Genomic DNA, 23052 nt, shown 5'->3' with positions numbered 1-23052 from the left:
ATCACTGCGAACACGGAGGCCAAAATAATGATGCGCACGCCAATGGCAAACACGTGCGTCAGATGGGAGCTGGAGCCATTTTATCCTGTCACTCACAACACTGAGCCTTAAAGGAATACTGCACCCGGAAAAATATGTTTTGAATACCAAACGCTCGCCTCCTGTAGGTTTGAAAGGTGACTCTGAAGTGTTTGTAGCTTGCTACTTTGCGGAGAGCGTCAGCTGTAGTCTGCACAGATTCACGGCTGTTACTGTGGATTCCAACAGCAGTTTCACGGCGATAAAAATTTAAAAAAATTCTCAGAACAGTCCTGAAGCACAACCCTCTTCTCTGGTATCCATCCATATGCTCAGTGTGTTCCAAACAGTTATTTTTTGCCAAAAGATATCAACCCGCAACAGAGTTTGTTTGTGTTGGCCCTGAGTGTAAAAAGCTAACCAAGCTAGCAGCAACTGCAATGTGTTCATTTAGCCGTGTTTCGGTTCAAATGTGACAGTTTGGAAAATATTGAGCATATGGAATGGCAGCTGCAGGGATGGTTTGAGCAGTTTTTACTGATATTTTGATACCCTTTTCCTGCCATGAAGCTGTGTTGCTGTTGCAATTTATTGTAAATGGTATAATTCCAAGCTGACTACAGCCTCTGTCCTCTCTAACTAACCAGACTGTTCACAACACCCTGCAACTCCAGTTTGACGTATCCCTGCTACTTTGAGGGTACAAATGATTAATTCAAGAGAATAATATCTTTAAACAGCTCATATGTGACCTTTACATTTTTATTAGGCGAAAATTGTATTTTGTTTGTGACAGTTTAGGGTGTTTTTTTAATGCGTGTGACGCTCAGGAAATTGTTACTCTGTTTTACAGTTGTTTTTTTTCAGTATGTCTGTGTCGTAATGTCTTTCTGAGCCCAGGGCGTCACATGATTACCGCATTACCGCACTTTTCCCGGGGCCTTGGAAATGAGATTCACCATAAGCACTGGGCAAACCTCAGTGCTTCTGAATATATTTTCTTGTTCCACAAATGAGTGTTTGTGTAGTTTAGAGGACTCACCCTCTAGTTGAGGTTTTGAGCCGTGTGTCTTTTGTACCTTTATTTGTTCAGAGTACCTTTACTGAGCCCCGTGCTTTATTTCGGATTATTTCCCGCTCTGCATTTACACAGTTACACACTTTCACATCTGGAGGTTTCCTCTGCAACCCACATTCTGATCTGTGGGACACTGAGCAGCTCCACTAGTGCAGTTTGAGGTTAACCGTGTTGCTCAAGGGCAACTCAACGGTGGTAATGAGGTCGAAACACTCTCACAAACCATTTGGAATTCATTGTGCAAAAACCAGGATGTGATCGCTCACTGGACCACCCACACTGCTGGTTCCCTACCTACTGTATGTTTTAAGTGTATAAATCCAGGGTTGTGTGAGTGCATCCTTGCATTAGCATACACAATTAAAATGGTTATTAAAATGTATCCACAAAACACTTACAATGCACTTAATGCACTTGATCCTAGTCTCATTACCATATTCAGTGTCTAGTTATTAAATTAAATTGGAGCTTCACTGATTTAACACAACATCAAGATCAGTTAACAAGTCACAGGGAGTACCACTCAGGGTGTAAAAACTAACTGGAGGAGCTTTAGCTAGTATCTGATGATGTCATTAGGACTTACACATTTTTAACAGACAGCCTGCTGGGGATGTGGGGATTGAAAGATGTAGGTTAGGGGCAGTACGGAGGGTGTGACGAAAATACACTGTAAATTACATTATTGTGGGTTAAAAAAAAAAAAGTTCTACCATAACTGCAAACATATGCAATGTTGATGTCATTTCCACTTTCTTCTTACTTCTAGAGCTACATCAGCATAAACTCCTTGATGTTGTCAGAGAAAGAGTACTAAGCTTGAAACACCTTGCAACCTACTTAGCTGCTGCTCTAAACTCTTTGTATTCTTTATGCCTCTTAAAGGGATAGTTTTGGTGCTTTGAAGTGGGGTTGTATGACGTCCTATAGTCAGTGTATTACCTACAGTAGATTGCGGTTGTTCACGTCCCCAGTTTGTAGAAGCAGACAGGCAATGTACTGCTGTGGACGGGGCCGGCAGCAAAATGTGTTTTAGCCACCTAAAAGAAAAGCCAATGCCTAAAAAAATCAACATCAGTTTAAAGGTCTTATTGATAACATTTTATGTAGACGGATATTTAAAAAAAAAAAAACAATAACATCCACAAAGCTTTTAAAAAGGTGCTGAATAAAAGTATGATTTTTCCTGAAAAAAAATTATTATGATTGTGAATTAATCATTTACTAAATTTTGGCGGGTCCAAAATGAATGTTTTGTTTATCTCTGTGGAAGGTATCTGACGTTTGGTTCCCACTTCTAACAAGAATTGTGAGCCAATAGTAAAACAAAGTTGGTATCACGTGATATGTCTGGGTCGTCAGTTAGTGTGGAAAAAACTTGGTTATTGGAGATTGACGATAAGTACCTGGCAACGACTTGTTGTGAAGTGCATGCAATGGCTGAATGTGGCTGAAATGGCATCTGGTAGCTGAATGCTGTCAGTGTTATCAATAGCACCTTTAAGTGTACGCTATATTAGTATATTATAGTATTTCCCCCAGTTTACCTTGCCGTGAAACAGCCCTTTCCGACGGGGAACTGAAGCCGTTATCTATACTCACCAAAGCCACCAATTTTTTTACTAATTACAGTTTTTTTCAATGGAGTCTGGGGGCTTTGGCAAGAGCATAGATAACGGCTTCAGTTCCCTGTCAGAAACATGGACTGTATAGCTGTCTCACAGCAAGGTAAACTGGCAAAAAATATTCTAAATATAGCGTACACTTAAACTGATATACATTTTTTAGGTGGACCTTTCTTTTAAGTGGCTCAAATATGTTTTGCTGCCGGCCCCGTCTACAGCAGTACGTTGCTTTGCTTTCGTGCAGTAACTCCTGTCTGCTTCTCCAAACCGGGGGCGTGCCGACCATCATCTACTTTAGGTAATACACTGAATAAAGATAAATACCTTATAGAACCCCACTTTAAAATACCCAAACTATCCCTTTAATGCTTGCATTGTGAATTGAGCAAAGTAAATTTCACATTTTTGCAATGAAAGTTTCCCCCTCTTTCTTTCATGCATTAACAGGCTACTACTTAACCGTGCATTTCTGGACAATTTTACATTTCAAAGTGAGCACAAATGTTCATTTTGCCAGAAAATAAAAATGAAAGGCTGACATGTGAGTCTGGACTCATTGGGCTTCATTCAACAAACAAATTTGAGTACTATTTTACAAAAGGAATGTTTTATAAATGAACGTGAACATCCTACTTCAAATAAGGTGATAGTACCAAACATTTCCCTTTCACTGCCCCAAACAGCATAATTTTTCTAATCATACTGTTGTGATATGATAACTTAATTTGACCTAGAAAGAAAATGCCTTTTTTGATCATGCAGAGACACCTTTGAATGTCAATGGATGGAACCTTTAAAGCTGCCGTGGGTAGAATTGGAGCAATATGATTAAAAACAATTATTTTTATAAAACGGTCACTATATCCTGACAGTGCATGAGACAGGTAATCTGGAAAAAATTGTGTGCCACTGTGTCCTCCGGTGCTCCTAATAGCATCTGCAAGAGTTCACAGACCGGAGGAAAACAACCGATCAGAGCCGAGCTTGAGCCTGACGTCTCTGAGCAGCTGTCTATCACTCGCGAACTCCGATCAAACAGTCAAACTAGGCAGCGCTGATCAAATATGAATCAATATTCTGTTATGTTCAAGCCTATTTCTCGCGTCAAAGTTTTCAGAAACATCTTGTAGTGTACTGTTTGGCTGTAAAATTAGAAAGTTTGTGAGCTGGCAGCCATGTTGAGAACAGTTGAGGAAATACCAAGCACCGCCCAGCAGCCGGAGCACAGCCAATAGGAACGCTCTCTCTGAAATGACCTGTGATTGGCCAAAGTTTCCTATCTCAGGCTAGATATTTAAAGCCTGAAAACAGAGCCATGAGGAGGTGCAGAAGTCTAGTTTTTTCTCAGAACACTTGAACTACAATATGCTGAAAGGTTTATTATGAAATTTTTGCCCAGTGATGCCAAAAACATTCTGCCTATACTGCAGGTTTAACTCACTGCTCCTTGCATCTGCGATGTTGGCAATGGTGCAACCAGTAATGTGTGAATGTGGTTGATTATCAGATCAACTGGGCACTTGCATAGCCTGCTGTATCTGATTGAAGCGTGGCCACTAGACAAATTGGCAGAAAAATGCTGACATTACGCCAATAAAATTATAAAGATGGTGATCACTTTGAGGGAGCGCGCATCCATTATTCTGACATTTTATTCTCCTCCATCACAGGCTGTTAATGATAAATGATAAATCACCAGGGCACGGGGGGATATTTTTAGCCGGTGGTGTGAGATTAATGAGGTTATGATTGTGGCCTCTCTGTGGTCGGTGTAGTGAGCGAGGGGCTGGCTGCTGTGCCCCTCCCCCCTGACTGTAAGGTGATGGCTGAAGCCGGTAGTCTGGCAGAGGAGCAGCGCCTGATCAGTATTAATACAGGACCGCCTCTCAGCCTCTCAGCCTCACAGCCCATCTCTCTCTGGTCCCCCACTCACCGGAAGGCAGCTCGGCAGCTGCGACCAGCCTGCGCACAGCCTCTCTCTTGTTTGCTTTGAGAATCTATTGGCCTGAGAGTCGGTCGGTTTAAGGGGAAGAGGCGAAACACCGGCAGGTGTTGACTAGCGGGGAGAAATCGCGGTGCAGACTGATGACGATGATGATGGTGAGGAATGATGCATCTCTTCCCGTGCCTTTATGAATTACATCGCGTATTGTGAAGAGGCGTAGGGGGCATCTTTTTTTTCTTTTTTCCCTTCTTCTTCTTCATTTCTTGCACTATAACTGTAATGGTGGATTTCTCCGTGGCTTTGAGGCGTCTAGACGGGAGAAGCTGAATTCCGCCCGTCTCCACCGAGAGAGAGAGCGCATCTCAGCATCGGCCCGCAGCGCTGCGCCATGGCCTTGGACGTCCAGACTTGCGCGGTGTTTACGGTGATCGCGGTTCTGGTGCTTGTGAACGTGCTGTTGATGTTCATCCTCGGTACTCGTTAATGGATCTGCGCTTGGGGCCCGGTTCGCAGCGCACCACGCTTTCGCACAGGAGAGGAGAGAAAGGCGGTGCGCGTTGGTCGAGAGCGGGGACACCCGGCGCTCCATCACGGCTACGCGTTGAAATGAATGACGTTGGTACAACATAATGTATTTCTGTTACCCCCCCCAACCCTTCCCCCAATCCTTCGTTATGTCTTGTGTCCTCTCACCGTTTTGTTACAGCTATAGTGTTGTCTGGTGGTGGTTCGTAGTTGTGCGGATAACAGATCTGTGATGCTCTTACCCTTTTCTGTGGTGACTGGAAATTCATATCCCCCGCATATAAACATGTCCCCCCCACCCCCTCCTCCTACGTCGATCTCCCTCTCTCCTCCATGTTGTATTTTGTGGATTATGCGCATGGATTAATTTTATTCTATAATAGATGAAATATGAATCTGATGGTCTCTTTTTTATAACAGCCCTATTGCTGCGTCAGGACTTGCTTTCCCTATTGTGATCCACTGTAGCCACATCCACAATATGGCAGCTGATAGCCTAAGCAGTGATCTCTCTCCACTGAAGTAAAATGTGATATTTGTAGCATAAAGCGGTGCAAGCGAGAGGATGCTGCTGCTGAATGTAGACTCTGGGGGATCATTGTAATCTCAGCTGAACAGTAACCAATAGCAGGCAGGGCTAGGCCTTATAAAAGGAGGGCCTCCGTCACTCCAGGTTTCCCCCATTTTAGATGCATCTAAGCTCCCATTTCATAGCCCACTATATTCACATTTGTCCAGTTTGCAACATCTCAATGTGGCACCTGTTTCTGCAGCCTACACATTATTACACCAGGTCACTGAATTGTGACAAATAAAAAAAAATGTGTCATTATATGTGCATATTTCTTACAGATTAAACATCCTCCACGAGAAAAGGCATGTCAGATGGAGATAAAAAAATACCCATTTCCTTTTTTCTCCACATGCAGCGACATAATCTAATAAAGGATTGGCGGCAGGTGTCATGAATGTTGAATGAATGTCAGAAATAGATATGCTAAAAGCCTATCCCAGAGCCGTCCATGACGGTCCTATAAATAGGGACGGTAGGCTGGCTAGGTTTTTTGAAGATACTGTATGTGCTCTCTCACACTCAAAGCTGAGTGCCATGTGTTCTTTGTGTGTGTCTACCTAAGTGATAAATGTTGTACTGTAGGTGTAGAAGGAAGTGATTGGCTGCCATGTATTATGAACACAGATACCTCCATCACATGCCATGGCATGTGGGTTGGTTCATCAGTGTTGTACAACGCATAAGCATCCTTCCTGGAGGGGACCCCCTCAGGACTGTAAACATAGCATCCTAATACTGCAGTGGTTATGGCTCAGGTGGCTAGCAGTGATAACACAGTGCTACTCGTGTTCACATGTTAAGTTGTATGCCTGTGTGTGTGAGAGACAGTCTGGCTGGATGTTATCTGTAGTCCTTCTTTGAATCTTGAGTCGTGCACACGTCCCTAGTGTTAACACATTTGTAATCCCTCCAGGGCAGGTGCCTTCTAATAGAGTACGGTTAAATGCTGTGCAGTCAGAAGTGTCAATGTGCGGATGGCGCGTGCGAGCGAGGCAACAGTGTGTGTGTGTGAGGATGTGAGTGTATTTCTCACCGGTTTTAGGCAGAGCATCTTTGATTGGCTCCCAGACTCAGGGTATAAAGTGTATTACATAACAGGGTTGGCAGACACAGGGAGGACGGACCGCGAGACTCACTCAGTGCGTCGGAAAAAGAGAAGCCTCATTCTGGAATACAGCACCTCGTTACTCGAACATCGCAGGCTCGGCTCTTCGTCACCTCCAAATCGCTTCCAAAAGAAATTCAATTATCATGATTGTATGAACCGGACTTCTCCATGCATACGCTCTCTGAACAGTTTCATGTCACAAACATGGTAAGGCTAAAGGCGTGTGTGTGTTTGCTCAGGGATGCTGTAGGTGCTTTGGTGCAGATGTGCTACGACTAGAGATAGAGGAGGATGTTGGAATGCAGTGGAGCTGCCAGTGCAGTGAATGCTGATGTGTTGTGTGCTGCAAAGATGATATAAGCGAGTGAATCGGCTTTCTGTTCTCACATACAGTATTTCCTTGTCAGTCTTCATGTCTGTGCTTGAACATGAAACAGAAAGCACTATCGTATATATCCATGTACAGGGTTAGATTCCTCTGCATTCATTTGCATTGACCCAAATACAGGTTTTGCGGTTAGAAGACGGCCGTTTCGCCCTCTGATCTTTGATGTTGTAACTGCAGTGTAACCATAACGATGACATAGGTCATTACAGCTGGTAGAGACACACAGGGCAAGACTTCTCTGTGTTTGTGTGTTTACTGTGTGCCATTTGATCAAGCTAGGTGTGATAAGTTGTGCTAAAACAGGGATTGGGAAGATTAATTATGTAATGCTTTTTAATTTATTCAGACATGTAGAGGGAAAAAAGGATGCAATGTATTGGAGAGGGCAGTGCTGATCTCATCAGGGAGATGGAGGGATGAGGGGAAGAACTGAGCAGAGAAGAACATTGGCTGTGAATGGATCTCTATCTCTCTCCTTCACTCTTTCTGTCTGTTGGCTATATTACAGCAGATTGATGGGGGACTGGAGAGATTGTGCCTGGAGTGAATGGGGCTGAAAATGGAGTGTTCCTGGAGGGGGTGGAGGCTGGGGGATGGATTAGGGAAAGCAGACATCACACTAAGGGAGCAAGACTGACCTCAGTGCCAAGGCTCATCTGCTCTATGGGTGCTGTTTCAGGCTGAGGTCCTGATGTCAGTTGGTGGCGGTCAAGTAGAGCTAATTTGGCTTCCACTAACTGTTCTTCTCTAATTGTGTCATATAGGATTTAAATCAAATTCGTTTTCCTGAATTAACAATGATTTTTTAAATCTTTTTGAATACTATTCATTGGTGCTGTTTCCATGGCAGCGTGACACATGTTTTTGCGGTAATCCTCCTCTCTTCCTGTAGTGGAGGGCTTTGAGATATAGGCTAGATCTATTGTTACCCCAGCTCCCAGCCCTACCTGATTCAATCATCCTCCTTTGATCTAAAACATGCATGCAGAGGCCTATACACTGTGATGTACCTTTGCATTTTACATTGACATGGAAATGATCATATGACTATGAGTGATTAGTTTGTCATTTTAATATTTAATAACAGGGTGATATTGCAGTTATTCAGTGGTCACTCCCTGTGTGTCTGCTCACCTAAATTTGGAAATATTCTGGTGCATCCTGAAGTGTCCTTGCCTCATCCCATCATCTTGTCAATACCAGTGAAGCATCCTCATCTGTCGCCATGACGACGGCTGTTCTCTTTCCCTTCCAGGCATGCACGTCCCTCCCCGTGTTCACTCCTCTGCCCTGATTGGCTTATATCCCCTGTAGCTGTCTCAGTGAGCCATCAGGGAAGTCGACTTGTCTACAGGTTGAAGGGGGCAATGTAGCTGCTGAGTCTCAGAGCTTAGATCCTCACGGGGGGGCTCGTTTGAATACAAACAAACACACACACAAGCACACACACACACACATACACACACACACACACACACACACACACACACACACACACACACACAATCTGCTTATTTCTCATGGATCTTCTCATAAACACACTGCATCAGCACATAGGTGGAATAGCATATTTGTGCTGGAGTGATGAGGTGCATTGTAAACGGTTTTCCCATCCAGGGATTTCATTTTATAAGAGGCAAAGCTTGAAAGGATGGAAGGTAAAAAAACATTAACAAGCTCCATTTAGAAAGTAACAGTAGCAGAATATTAATACGCAGAAGCCTTAATACAAGTAAAGAACTAATTTAATGTCCATCCGTGTGACACCCCTGTCTCCAGGCCTTTGATAACTCCTTACCTAGAGCCTAAGCAGCTCCTGTCAGGCTTGGTTAGCGCTGCCTGCTCTGCCCACAGCCCCAGGGACTGGATGCATGGTTAGCTCTGGACTGGAGAGTGCTGATGAACACTACTTTGGAGAGAACAATTGGAACAAACAGTTGGAGCTGTGCCACAGATGCGTACAGGGGGGTTTGATGTATGAGAAGTTTAAAAGTGTGGCTGCACGTGTGCGTGTGTTTGTGCACATCTCGAGGCAACAAAGCCAAGTCCTCAGTGTGATGGATGCTGAGGCTGACTCAAGTCCTTCTCAGGAACATTGTCTTTTGTCCTTTAATGAGATCAACCTTTAGCCTCTCCAGATCCCCTAAAGAATACTGATCACCTGCCCTTACACCCTACGCTCAATTCATGCTCACAAAATAATACTCCGCTCATAAACATGCGCACCTAGTTAAACATTTATTTCAGCATCGCATAATGTCCACATTATTTATTCATGATGCTAAAATCAATAGAAAAGATTTGATGAGTCATCCTTCCATGTTGTCAAAGGCTGTGCTACTGATAAAATAACAAGCCCTGGTGACAGCGTGAAGGAAGGGAGATTATCCCTTCACATTTGTTTGCTCCTCAGCATTTATATTACATTAACACATGTAATTATTCTAATGTCATAATGGGCCAATTACGGTCCCTGTGTGGAGACTGGTGCTGTGCTTCTGAACACTGTGTTGTTTCTCCACTAATGGCTCTGCCTTTTTTTGTGTTGTCATATTTTGTTGTGTTGCACTGTGGTCTGTGTCGCCTATTGTGTTGTTCTATTTGCAATCCTTAAGCTGCCAGTGGGCCCTGGCTTTGAGGGTGTGTATTTGCATCCATTAGTAATCTGAGTGGGCTTAACAACAAGGATTCACACAAATCGAGGCCAAAATGAGGCTGAGTACTGAATTACAATCACTTTCAAATTTGATTTAGACGCTGTTTTAGGTCACGTGGATCCATATTTACTGGTCAGTGCTCGTCATGCTGTTTCAGTGGTGTTTCCACAGCACGTAATGAGAGTAAATAATAAAGATATTGCCTTGTCTTTCCCTCCGATTTTTCCAGTTGATAAGTGGAGGCTCAATCGTCAACGCTGAGGCGGTATGGGACCATGTGACCATGGCGGACCGGGAGTTGGCGTTTAAGGCCGGTGACGTCATCAAGGTGCTGGACGCCTCCAACAAGGACTGGTGGTGGGGCCAGATTGACGAGGAGGAAGGATGGTTCCCTGCCAGCTTTGTACGGGTGAGTTAGCTGCAGCCATGGCTGGGCAGCGACCATAGACACAACACACACCCACACACACACAGCAATGGAGGCACATGGACATATGCACACACACTGATGAATACACAGAGGGAAGGTTCACAAGTATTTTGTCATATACACAAAAACACGTGCACGAAACACACATATTGATATGCTTGATCCACACACTGATACACACTGTTGAATAATGCTTTAGTTTGCTAACACATAACACTCAAGAGATCAGAGAATAGCTAGCTAAGTGCCTTTATCGGGTGTTCAGGGACAATAAAACAAAGATGCTGATGAGCCCCTTTTTTAGTTTGGCATCAACTTCAACTCCTACCCTTGGAATCCACTTAAATCTACAACGTCCTCACTTGACATCGTGATTATATATCTCACCCATATTTGAGCTCAACTCAACTCAACACAAAGGTTCTGATGCAGCTAGTGCATGTTATACCATACTTCTTTTACTTAACGTATGGAGTGGTGCAGGAATGAGTCCTAAAACCCCAAAATGAGTTCGCATTTTAGCACTTCCTGTTCCCTCGTCTCAAATTCAATGGGTTTTTAGTAAGATGCCTGAAATGAGGTCTGTGGTTAACAAGAGATTTTAACATTTTGTTCTATGACATAAAATATGTCAGTAAATATCCCACTTGTGAATTTTGAAGCTTTTATATGTCTTAAAAAAGGCGGTTGCTAACAAGTGGCTAAATGAGACTACTAAACGTCATCACGCCGACTCGTCCGCCTTTACAGCCTCGTTGTGTGTACTCGTGCTCATGCGATCGTGGTGTAGTTCGTTTATAACCTTACTTTTTACTTCCTGTGATTGCATTCACACTTCAAAAATCATAATTCAATTCAATTCAATTTACCTTCATATAGCGTCAAATCATAACAGAAGTTATCTCAAGACACTTTTTATATAGAGCAGGTCTAGACCGTACTCTATAAAAGTGGTGTTCATTTGTGGAGATTATCGTATGGAAGAAAACATGTAAGAAGTGTCATAAAGTAAATCATAAACTTTTGTTTGCCATATATTAGGGATGTGACGGTGAGGAAATTTTCCCATCGGTTAATAAACTTGTGACAACACCGGTGTTACTGATTACACCGGACAATTTACAAGAAAAGATGACGGTCAATATGTGTAGCGCGTTTACTTTGATCTTTAACGTTGGGTGGCTGTGTGTCTGGCCTCTCCGGTAGAGCGTTCGCTGCAGGGCTACAGGTTTCCAACCAGCGCTGCTTCGCTGCGTACACCGGCTGTCAGGAGGCTTCCTCCTCACGGCGATTATCTCATTAACATTACAGTTCCCTGATAGCATTGGGTTTTAATCTGAAATATTGCCAAATAGGCACTTTTGCTTTTCGCTTCAACACCAAATCCTTCGTCTTGTCTGTCATCTCTCTCGTCCCTTGTGGGAAATATGACACCTGCTACTCTGTGCTGAGACTTTGTATACTTTCACTTTCAGTTTGTAGCGTCCGTCGTCCGACTATGTATTGATAACATGGCGCTGATACGCCAAAATGAACTAAATGGGCTTTTTTTCTGTAAAAAAAAGCAAAACGACGGTGGGGGCGGTGGGTACGTAATGTTATCATGTGTACCCGACATCGGTAACACCGACTACCACGGCAAACCTACCACAGAGTTTATATTCTGTAATAATCCAAAACCCAATGGAAAAATCCCATTGGCTTTTTGTTGAGGGAACCAGGGCGATTCTAACTTCCGTGTTGGCCTACAAAAATACGTTATCCCTGCACCACTCTATTGAAGGAAGAATTAGCATCCTTGTTGTAGGTGGAGGCTTCCCACAGCAGAGCACCCTCCCCCTCTTCCCCCCACAGACACTCTTCATGGCCATCCCCACCTGTCCACCCTTCCATTATTCACTCCTGAGAGGGCAGGGCAGACAGGCTGACTGACTGTCAACCAAAAAGTATCTCTCTGTTCTGTCATTCTCTCTCTCCAAGGTGGAACCCCACCCTCCTCAGCCCCAAACAAAACAGGTTTTCTATATCAACCCCATAGCAACTCCACGGTTCCAAAACACCACATCAAAGGTGCGTTTTTTTCCCAGCTTCATCAACCCATCCAGCCTGCCCGCCCACCCGCCCGCTCCAGTCTGTCCACGCAACGTACCCTCGACATTACCAAACATTAACGTTCCCATGACGTTTTTCACATCATCCTCAACGGGGTCGATAGAGAGGCAGAACTGATGAGTCAAAAGTAAAGTCATGTTAAATGTTTTCTTGCACTCAAATTCTACAAATGTATTCATATAGAATTAGATAGATCTTGGAATCATTATTCCCGTTAACATGGACATTTCTATTTGAATATTGTTTTTCAGTACTCCATTTACTATTGACTCTGAATATTCCTCAGTCTTTATGTTGCGCTACTAGTTCTCGTCTGCAGTCAGTGCTCCACCACCACCCGTCACTCTGCTTGTCTGTGGCGCTGCATTCCTCATCTTGTGTTTGGCATTCTACCCGTCGGTTCTTTGATGTTCTCTTGGCAAACTGTGTGTCATCAGGTGTTGGCTGCTGGACATCTGAAACCACGCACACTTGGCCATTTCTATGAGCGATAGTGGAATACACTCTGTATGTGGTTCTGTGCGTGCGTGTGCGTTGGTGAGTGCATGCATGTGTGAGGAAATCGTGAGGTTGTGTGCGAGTGTATATGCATGCAGGGGGGAGATTTTGTTTTGAGTCACACACAGGGCCGAAGTTGGGCATTGAATATCCTCTGGGCACCAGTCTCTTATTTTAAACTCTGGAGTGTTTGGCAGTTTGTCCTTCACCTTTCTGACATGCTGGACCAACAGTCTTACCCACCGTCCAAACTACCAGAGACCCTCTAAATTAAGCTCTGTGTGTGTGAGATGTGTGTTCATGTAGGTAGTGTGTGTGTGTGCTGTGTGCATCCATGCTCATGAGGAGTGAGACTTATATGGTAAAGATACCTAAATGTATCTGTTTACTAATACTTTTTTCATCAGATTTATACCTTTAACTGACTTAACTGAGCACATTTCTTATTCAAGTGCATGTGTGTGCGGCTCTGTGTGTGCGCGAATGTGTCTGCACTCAGCTGTGGGTGAACCAGGAGGACGGGGGAGTGGAGTCGGCCGAGGGGACTAGCGAGGTGCAGAATGGGCACCTGGACCCGACCAATGACTGCCTGTGTCTGGGCTCGCCCCTCCAGAACCGAGACCAGATGAGAGCCAACGTCATCAATGAGATCATGAGCACAGAGAGACACTACATCAAACACCTCAAGGACATCTGTGAGGTACTAAAACACGTGCACACACCCACCAACACACACATGCATACACACACTGCTGTTCCAGGGCACGCTTTTATACCAGAGAGACAATAAGGAAAGGTAAATGGAAAGGAGCTGAATTAACTAAAACGTGTGTACGAGAGAAAAAGCAGCCTGTTTGATGCTACACAAGGTCTAGTATGAATTCTTAACACTCCCACATTCACACTTTTATTCAAGGCATATTTTTTTTTCTGTTGTTATCAAAACAGTCCAAAAATAGTTCTTTTTTTTAAGATATGAAGACATAATTTGTCGATTGTACACAGTGGAGGCAGCAGCCACACTTGGAACGATCTAGTCCAGATTAAATTTGTCATTATATTATGATTTATGTTGAAGTGACAGGCTAGAATTCACACCTAATAAAATTAAACAAGAGCCTTGTTACACATTTAGCATGGCAAGCCTTTTATAGACTGAAAACATGGCACGTCCAAATCTGAATCTGAATCTAAAATCTGGATGTGTTATTTATAATCGAACATTTAAATATTTTTAACAACTGCACCAAGAGGACCTTTTCACAGCAGCCATTCTGACATGTCATGAAAATGAAAATAAGTATGGTCCTATTGTGTGTAGTGTCAAACCAGTATTCGAATGCTCTGATTTTGTATGTTTATTTATATACAGTAAGTATGTAAAAATAAAGTATAAATTCCAAAATAGCCCATGAAATAAGGAATAATCCTTTAATTAATTATTATTAGTTATTCTCAGACATTATTAGTTATTCTCAGACAGATGTTGTAGCGGTGCATGTGTGTACAGTAGTGCGGCAGCTCCGCTGTCCCGGGCACTGAAACGGGGGAGATGGAAACAGACATGAACAGAACATGCCGGCCTGCTACAACGTGCCGCGAAGCTTTGAATACCTTTGAAAATTCCTCACCGAAGCTTCAAAGCCCAAAAGATGGTATACGGGCCTAGGGCCTTGGCACATCTAAATGGAACAGGGCTACAATTAATGTAATTAATTACACCTGTGTTTACCCTGCAATGACATGTCAAAATGGCTGCTGTGAAAATGGCCAATGTGAATTTCTCTAGCCTTGTTAAGTACTGTATATGGGCCTGGTTTTGCTTGGCATAGTGTTAGTCCACTGCGTAGCCTAAAGGCCTTTGCACACCAAGTCCAAGTTTATACACCTACTCAGAAACTTTTGTCCGTCATTAAAGGTTTCGGAACGGGTTCAATTTCTGCGTTTTTTTCACATCCGTCAAAAGGCAAAAGAGGGTTTGTTTGACCACTCAGAGTCACCGTCCATGCAAACGTCATCAAAAATGGCATGATGAACATTCACTTCGTCGGGTCACGGATTAAAAAAACACATGAAACATACGGACTGGGTGTGCAAAGTCCTTAATAGAGTACAATACAGATACAGTATTTATTCTACCTTATAAACAATGTTATCAAGCATGGAACAGTTTTAACTTTGTGAGTCTGACAATAGCTAATAATGACAGGTCCTCTCTCCCTGTCTTGATGTTAAAATCAAGAAGTCAAGAGGAAGCAATGCCACATGGTAATTGGTTCAATATAAAACAAACATCTATGTGAATAAAAGATTATTGATTGTTGTGTTGTGTTAATGTGAACTGATGAATTGGCATTATGGTTTCCCGATTTTTTTATTTATGATCGAAAACAGACCATAATCAATGACTGTTCCATACCTGTCTGTTTGTTCTACTGCCAGCAGTAACAATATAACATACTGTTAAATACAGTAGTCCATTGTCATTCGTTGGTCTTCCTGCTGATACTGTAAAAAGAAATGTAGAGACAAATTCACAAAGTAAGATTGCATAATTCTGTTTTTCATGTGAGCCAGTTATTTCTAAAATGTCGTCACCAGCAGCAGAGCCGTTGCATCTGTTCTAGTTACATAGAGGTCATATCGGAACACAGAACACAACACCTGCATCATGACTTTGGGTGGGCAAGATTTTCTGGTGCACATTTTTTGCTTATCTAATCATCTTTCCTTAATCCTCTGTATACCCTTTGTCTGTATTCCGGGTGAAGCCTAATGTTTAGAAATAGTTGCAGTAAAGCGTAAATTTCACCTTCTCACCTCCACCCTCCTTCCCGTGGGAATACCCAGCATCTAACTTGCTATAATAAATAAGCACAGGCAAGAGGGCCATCTTTGATGCGCTTAAAAACAGCAAGTCAAAGGTGAAAATTATACTTTGTCATAACTATTTTCAAACTTTGTGTTTCACGTCAGCAATGAGTTTAATGATAAAAAAAACTAATTTGAGTAAAATAATAACTAAATACTGATATTTTCCTGGTTCTTGATGGAACAGTCCATGGCTGTGCTAGTCACTGAGGGAGCTATCATAGGAGATGCTTTCTATCTTAAAGATGACCTATTATGCTCATTTTCAGGTGCATACTTGTATTTTCGGTTTCTACTAAAACATGTTTACATGCTCTACTGTAAAAATGCTTTATTTCTCTCACACCGGCTGTGCTGCCGAACCTCTTTTCACCCTCTGTCTGAAATGCTCTGTTTGAGGTCCTGCCCCGCCCCTCCCGAAAAGCCCAGTCAGCTCTGATTGGTCAGCTGGCTCCCTCTGTTTTGATTGGTCAACCGAACCAAACTCTTTGGACTCCACTTCAGCTCCCCTCTAACTAGCTTTGTTTAAGGGTGTGTCAAACTAGCCGATATGCAAAATGTGTTACTTGGTGACATCACCACGTTACGGAAGAAAAGGCGGGACTTCTAGCAAGGCATTTCAGGTAGTTCAGGAACAGTGTTTCTGTGGGTGAGAGGAATTCTTTTTGATGTGGATTTTGGGCTTTGTAACTTTGCAGACCATTTACATGCACAAAAAACGATACGAAACACTAAATAGGTAATAATAATAGGTCCCCTTTAATCATAATAATTACTTTTAATTTTGCACCATTGATTCTTTTGGAAGGACACCTTTCTCAAATTAAGGATACCCCATTTCAAAACAGAGCTTTAATTCTGAATATTTTCTTTGAACTCAAAACAAAACAAAAAGGCTTAGCATGTGTATTTCATAAACAGAGAGGATTCTGGGTGGTGGAGTGTGAAATAGCAAAAACCTACCTCTCACAGCAAATCTTTTTGTCCCAAAGTGCCGAAGCTTCAGGGCATTTAATTAACCGCAAGAATTGGACTGAGTGAAATTGAGGCCACAGTTCGACCTACACAAAATTGTTTTTGACTCTACAGAAGCTTCAGAGTCAGTTCATTTTGAATCAAATGAAATAATGACTTCACATATTTATAACAGAAGAATTAACAAAAATAGTGGTGAGATGTAACACGCTATGGTCTTCATTGTACGTTTTCTGACTGAGCGCTGGCACTTAATCTTGTTTCATCTTTGAAAGCCTCACAGTAGTTGTAACCCGTGTTGTTGCAGGGCTACCTGCGCCAGTGCAGGAAGCGTGTGGACATGTTCAATGATGACCAGCTGAAGGTCATCTTTGGGAACATCGAGGACATCTACCGCTTCCAGATGGGCTTCGTTAGAGACTTGGAGAAACAGTACAACACAGAGGACCCCCACCTCTCTGAAATCGGACCATGCTTTTTAGAACACGTGAGTTCAAACTTCTTAAGTCTTTTCCTTTTATAACACACTTGATAAAAATTAATATGAAAAAAACTCGCTGTCCAGCTGAGAGCAGCCATAATTGCTAATAATTTTGTTAGGCCTGCTATCTCAAGATCAGAACTTAATTATCTCGTTATCTTGAGATAAGAGTTAAGCTGTGGCGATAATTAAGTCACCAGCAAACAGTTTATCTCAGGATAATGAGATAATTAAGTCATGATCTTGAGAAAACAGCTCTAATAAAAATTTTAGCAACCGGAGCTGCTCTTCTGTACATGTTGGCACTCTTCTCCCACAGCATGTTTTATTGAAAAGAGGATTCATTACATATTTCCCTCTCTCATCGTGCGTCTTTTTGCTCCTTTATTCTGCAGCAAGATGGTTTTTGGATCTATTCAGAATACTGTAACAACCACTTGGATGCCTGTATGGAGCTGAGCAAACTGATGAGGGATGGCAGGTACCAGCACTTCTTCGAGGCCTGTCGCCTCCTCCAGCAAATGATTGACATCGCCATAGACGGCTTCTTGCTCACCCCTGTCCAGAAAATCTGCAAATATCCACTCCAGTTGGCCGAGCTTCTTAAATACACTGCGCAGGAGCACAGGTACTGCACGCTTTGGCCGAGGTCACGTTTAATCTGTGTTGCTTTTTGATGGTTGTTCATTTGTTTCTAAACAAGAAGCCATTACTGATGCATCATTGTGTTCCAGATGCATCGTGTTGCAATGCAGGTGTTGGGTTTATTCTACTGAAGCGGTGATTATCCACGCATGAACGGAAACAAATGTTATTTTGCACTGTTTTACCAGCTTTCTGTGAATGTTGTAGAGGAAAACATTTCATCAAAGAATCTCAGTTGTATCAAAAATGCATACTACAGTACAGCGATTCATCATCACGTCAAATCATTTTCTTCCTACATGGCCATAGGATCATTGCACAGAACTCTGGATATAAATAGATTACAGATTAAATATGATTTTGGGCTTTTGCTGGCACATATACGAGCATCAACATTCCCCCCACGCACTGCATGCACAGCACAGAAGAAGCACAGTAAACATTTACAGATACGCAAGCATCCAGATGTGCAAACTCATGCGCGCAAACCCACAGAAACATGGTGTGAGTGATTCAGCGCGTCTCAGCCAGCTCCAGGTCATTCACAAAGCACGCGTTCTCAGCCAGAGAGGGACAGGTGCCAGCTCTGCCTGCCAGATCACAGTGTTTGACTGTTAGGAGCTGTGGAGAATCTGCCAGATATAGGCCCGCTCTCTGTCACACACACACACACACACATGCACGCGCATTATCTTCCAAAGTGAGGATTGGATCCATTGCACATCTAAGCCAGAGGGATAAATCCAGCTCAGTTAGCACAGACGCAGTCAGAGTTAACTGCGGATAGGGAAAGTGGCTGATTAGAATTAAATAGAAGTATGTTATTTTGACTGTGTTCCAGCAGACTTACTGCTGCTACTTGAGTTTATAACCCCAGTCCTTTAATAGGCTACTCCGCATCATTCACTACTACAACATTACATGTCTTTTTTAGAGGGTGGCCGATCTCCAAGAGCTATAAATTTTACCTTAAACACCCTGGGAGTAATTATGTATACACTGTGTCCGTAGTGATTATCGATACGTGGCAGCAGCGCTGGCAGTAATGCGGAACGTCACTCAGCAAATCAACGAGAGGAAGAGGAGGCTGGAGAACATCGACAAGATCGCCCAGTGGCAAGCCTCTGTTCTGGACTGGGAGGTATGTGTATGTATTAACTGTGGAGTCATTTCAAAGCATCTGATGTCCACTGGTGTTGTTTTACTGGCAAAATTGGGTCCGGTCTGTTTAGTCCATCTGTTTAGTCACAGATATTGCCCAAGGACGGAAGAACCTTTACTCCACTCTCACTAAATTTATTTCAGCAGGGCAGACTTCATTTAGAGCAAATAAATGTATTACATGGTGCACAATAAAGTTAGAATTGTTGAGAGTCTTTGGCGATTAGACGACATTGTGACATAGTTATATTTATGGAGGTAGTGATGCCATGGTTAGTACAGGAATATTCCCCCCGGAGGCTAGACACTGGTGGTGGTGGTGGTGGTGAAGAGAGTTGGCTGAAAATCTGGATAATGGGATGTGGAGCGGGATTTCAGATGAGCTCAGTGGAAGGAACCTTGGCCACTGGATGTGATGAATAATGGAGGTGAATGGGGTGGAGGAGGGTCGCATCGGCTCATACTGAAATGACAGCAGAGAGGAGAACAGTTTTTTTTTTTTTTAAGTTTGACAGCAACGATATGATTGGCTTAGGGAGATCGTGACAAAATCTGGTTGGTTTAACTAAGAGTGAATGCGAGAGATTTGTGAATAAATGATACCGCAGAGAGTCTTCCTGACTGAATTTCTGCTAAGCTCCATTGAGTGTTTGCATATACTTTTAAAATTCCTAAAGTCACTCCTTTAATCCCTCTCAACTTTCACTTTCAGACTTTAAGGGTAACTTCTGTATCTTTAAACCTGGACCCTATTTTCCCATGTTTTTGTGTCCAACTGACTAATTGGGACAACAATTTTTTAAATTGGTCCAGTATTGAGAGATAACGCTTCAACGGATGGTCAGAAACAAACTGTGAGGCAATTGTGCAGTATCAGTGTAACATTATGTTCACTAAAAGTGCTTGATTTTGCCACTGACAGGCTCAAATTGTTATTATAAGTATCTGACAACATTATGGAAAGGACCCTTCATCTGTATACTTTGGCTCAAATAAATACGGGCAACCATCGAATTCAAAAACCTCATCCAAATTCTTGAAATCATCTAAATATTCAGCCATGACATTGAAAATGTCTTCCGGCAACACGTCACCTCGCCAGATTTCAGTACGAGGCTACTCCTTGAGTGCATTGCGAGAGACTTTCCATAATGTTGTCAGAAACTTACAACAACAATCGCAGTCTGTCATGGCAAAAACAAGCACTTTTAGTAGATGTAAATAGACGGTGAGGAATTGCCCCGATATAATTACATTGCAGCCCGGGAGTGGCTGCCGTCTACAGTGCTCTCGCTCAATACTGGACCAATTTAAAATTGTTGTCCCCATTAGTCAGTTAGACAAAAAAAGATGGGAGAAATTACCCTTTAGGAAAGTAGTCCAGCAATTTAATATTGCACTTTCACAAAGTTGAAAGGCTTGTAAGAGACACATGGGGGAAAATAACAACGGTCAAAATCGATGTCCTAACTTGTGGTCCCAAGTATGGGTCAAGCTCCCAAAATGCTGGATCCTACTTATCCCATAATGCAACTTGATAGCATTTATGTTAGACCTCTCTTTGCTTGTTAAACAGTAATGTCTTATAAGCCTTATGTCCCAATTTGTATAGCAGGCTTTCTGTTAAATAAAATTGTAGTTTGCAAAACAAAGCTGATATACACCTGATGACATCATGAGGGTTAATTAAAAGCTCCTGCAGAGCCACAGAAGACACTATACAACTGTTTTCATGGACTGAGAGCTATTAAGCGTGATGAGTAAACTGATCTTTACTGTATGTGTAAAATTGGTGGAGTTTTAGCCTTTGGCAGTTTCACCAATTACATAGTTCTATCTATGATTATCTCCTTCATTTATACATTGTGGATGTGTTTGCGTGTCTAGGGAGATGATATCTTGGACAGGAGCTCGGAGCTCATCTACACTGGGGAGTTGTCATGGATCTATCAGCCGTATGGACGCAGCCAGCAGCGAGTCTTCTTCCTCTTTGATCACCAGCTGGTCCTCTGTAAGAAGGTAGGCTGTCTCTCTCTCTCTCTCTTTGTTCACTTTCTTCCTTTTTTTTGAAGGGCTTGTTGGCTGAAAACAAGCTGATAAGATAAAACACACCCTCATCCTGTGTTCTTGAAAGTTGTGCATCACATGGCTGGTGGTGACGGAGACGCTTGCGACTTCTTCAGCCTTACTCATGAGCTGCAAATAGATTACATAATACCTTATATGAGGTATTACGCATCAGCCCTCAGTAAAGATGCGTTCCAAATCCTCAGCACCTTTCACAAAATGGAGCTGTGGTAGTTTGGGCTCTAATGCACCGAGGCTGTGCTCTCCTGTCAGAAGGATGTTCACGCTCGGCTAGATTCAACAATACAGGCACACAGAGACACAGACACGAATGCAGACGGACAAACACACAGAGGCTGCATCATCACACGCGCACACACGTGTACACACACAGAGGAGAAGGAACAAACTAACAAAGACATACAGATATAGTGTCTTTGTGTTTTTCTATCCTCCCGTCTGTCCTCATCCTCCCCGCTTCTATCATTGTTGAACATCTCAGAAATGACACCAGAAATGAACTCCAGTATATCTGCAGATCACCATGTGTGTTAGCTGTTGTAGTCCACTAAATAAAGTCCGCTCCAAGACACACTGAATTATAATTTCTAGTCTTTGTTCCATCCCTCCTTCTTCAGCATCCTCAGTACAACATGTGTAATGGAAGCCCTCAGGGTGCGTTTGTAACACGTTGCATGTAGCCCTCCATCTTTTCCGCTCATTTCTTCCTTATCAGCACACGGATGCAGATTTGTCTCGGCACGCTTATTAAAAGATGCCTGTTTTTCTTTCTACCTTCCTTGACCTTTTAGTGTGACCGGATGTTATTTGGTCCCGAGGCGATGGTCACGATTAAGATGTTTTTTGTTGTATACATAGGTTAAGGTTACTTGTGGTTAATGAACTGCTGTAGAGTTGTAACAGTTGTATTATTCTGATGATTAATTTATCGTCAGGAATGTGAGGATTTGCTTGTTTTTTGTCTTATGTGATAGTAAACTGAATATCTTTGGATTTTGGACTGTTGATCGGACGAAACAGTCTGTCAGAAGACGTCACCTGTGGTTTAAGAGAACTGTGATGAGACACTGAGTGTCAGCTTGAGAAATTTAGAATTTTATTTGATTTTTTTTTGTATTTTCTGACACTGATTTTGTGGACCTAAAATCATTCAATTAATTAAAAAATAATTGGGAGATTAATCAATGATGAAATACTTGCTAGATGCTGCTCTTTACTTGTGTAGTTGAAAAAATCTAAATTAAATATTTATAGTTTTTTTGTATATTTTATGGTCTAACCTAGAAACTGGAGGAGAAAATTACCATCGGATAACCACTACTTTTAGTCACAATATGAGTGCTTCTAATGTATCTTATACACTGAGGCACTCATTTTTTACTCTATAGTACACTATATCTACTGTCATTACTGCCATTACAGTAAAGCCATTTTATTTGAGTGTCCGAGTATGTATCCACTATATAGTGCCCTCAAAAACTCCACAATGGAATGAAAAAAGTAATGTCCAGGGCATGTGCACCACTTTCTGCTAATAATCCCACAATGCAATGCTTCATATTTTATTGATATGTAAATGACCATTGTCTGACTCTACATTTGTCAGTGATGACGCAAAATGACGATGATAAGTAAGTGTCCAGAATTTCAATTTACTGCTCACTTTTGAACTATTGAAAGTCCATTATATAGGGAGAAATGAATGAACAAGGGAGTCACTCCAGACACACTGCATGTGTTAGACACCATAGTTACTGATGGTGTTAGACTGCATGAAGTGGACAAAAGCTGCAATGATTAGTGGGTTAATAAATGACTGTAGTTGATCAGCAGAAAATGAATCTCACACTATTTTGGTAATCGATTAATCATG

The 23052-nt window shown here is 42.4% G+C and overlaps 1 protein-coding gene across 14 annotated transcripts in view; it reads left to right on the top strand.

Moving 5' to 3' along the window:
* The window catches only part of LOC119494183 (rho guanine nucleotide exchange factor 9), a 58071-nt gene that overhangs the window by 24295 nt on the left and 10724 nt on the right, over positions 1-23052 (top strand). For 8 of the 14 annotated variants that reach the window (XM_037779860.1, XM_037779865.1, XM_037779868.1 and 5 more), the window contains 7 exons: positions 10148-10327; positions 12329-12418; positions 13458-13658; positions 17112-17291; positions 17681-17913; positions 18942-19071; positions 20979-21110. In XM_037779860.1, the coding sequence (XP_037635788.1) occupies positions 10148-10327; positions 12329-12418; positions 13458-13658; positions 17112-17291; positions 17681-17913; positions 18942-19071; positions 20979-21110 (1146 nt within the window). Of the gene's footprint in view, positions 1-4581; positions 4822-4841; positions 5286-6877; positions 7081-10147; positions 10328-12328; positions 12419-13457; positions 13659-17111; positions 17292-17680; positions 17914-18941; positions 19072-20978; positions 21111-23052 lie in introns of those variants that run through there. The other 6 variants (XM_037779871.1, XM_037779869.1, XM_037779872.1 and 3 more) reach the window with 6 other exon arrangements.

Source organism: Sebastes umbrosus, chromosome 9, assembly GCF_015220745.1.
Source record: "Sebastes umbrosus isolate fSebUmb1 chromosome 9, fSebUmb1.pri, whole genome shotgun sequence".
Lineage (NCBI taxonomy): Eukaryota > Metazoa > Chordata > Actinopteri > Perciformes > Sebastidae > Sebastes > Sebastes umbrosus.
This window is presented reverse-complemented; position numbering and strand designations above follow the sequence as displayed.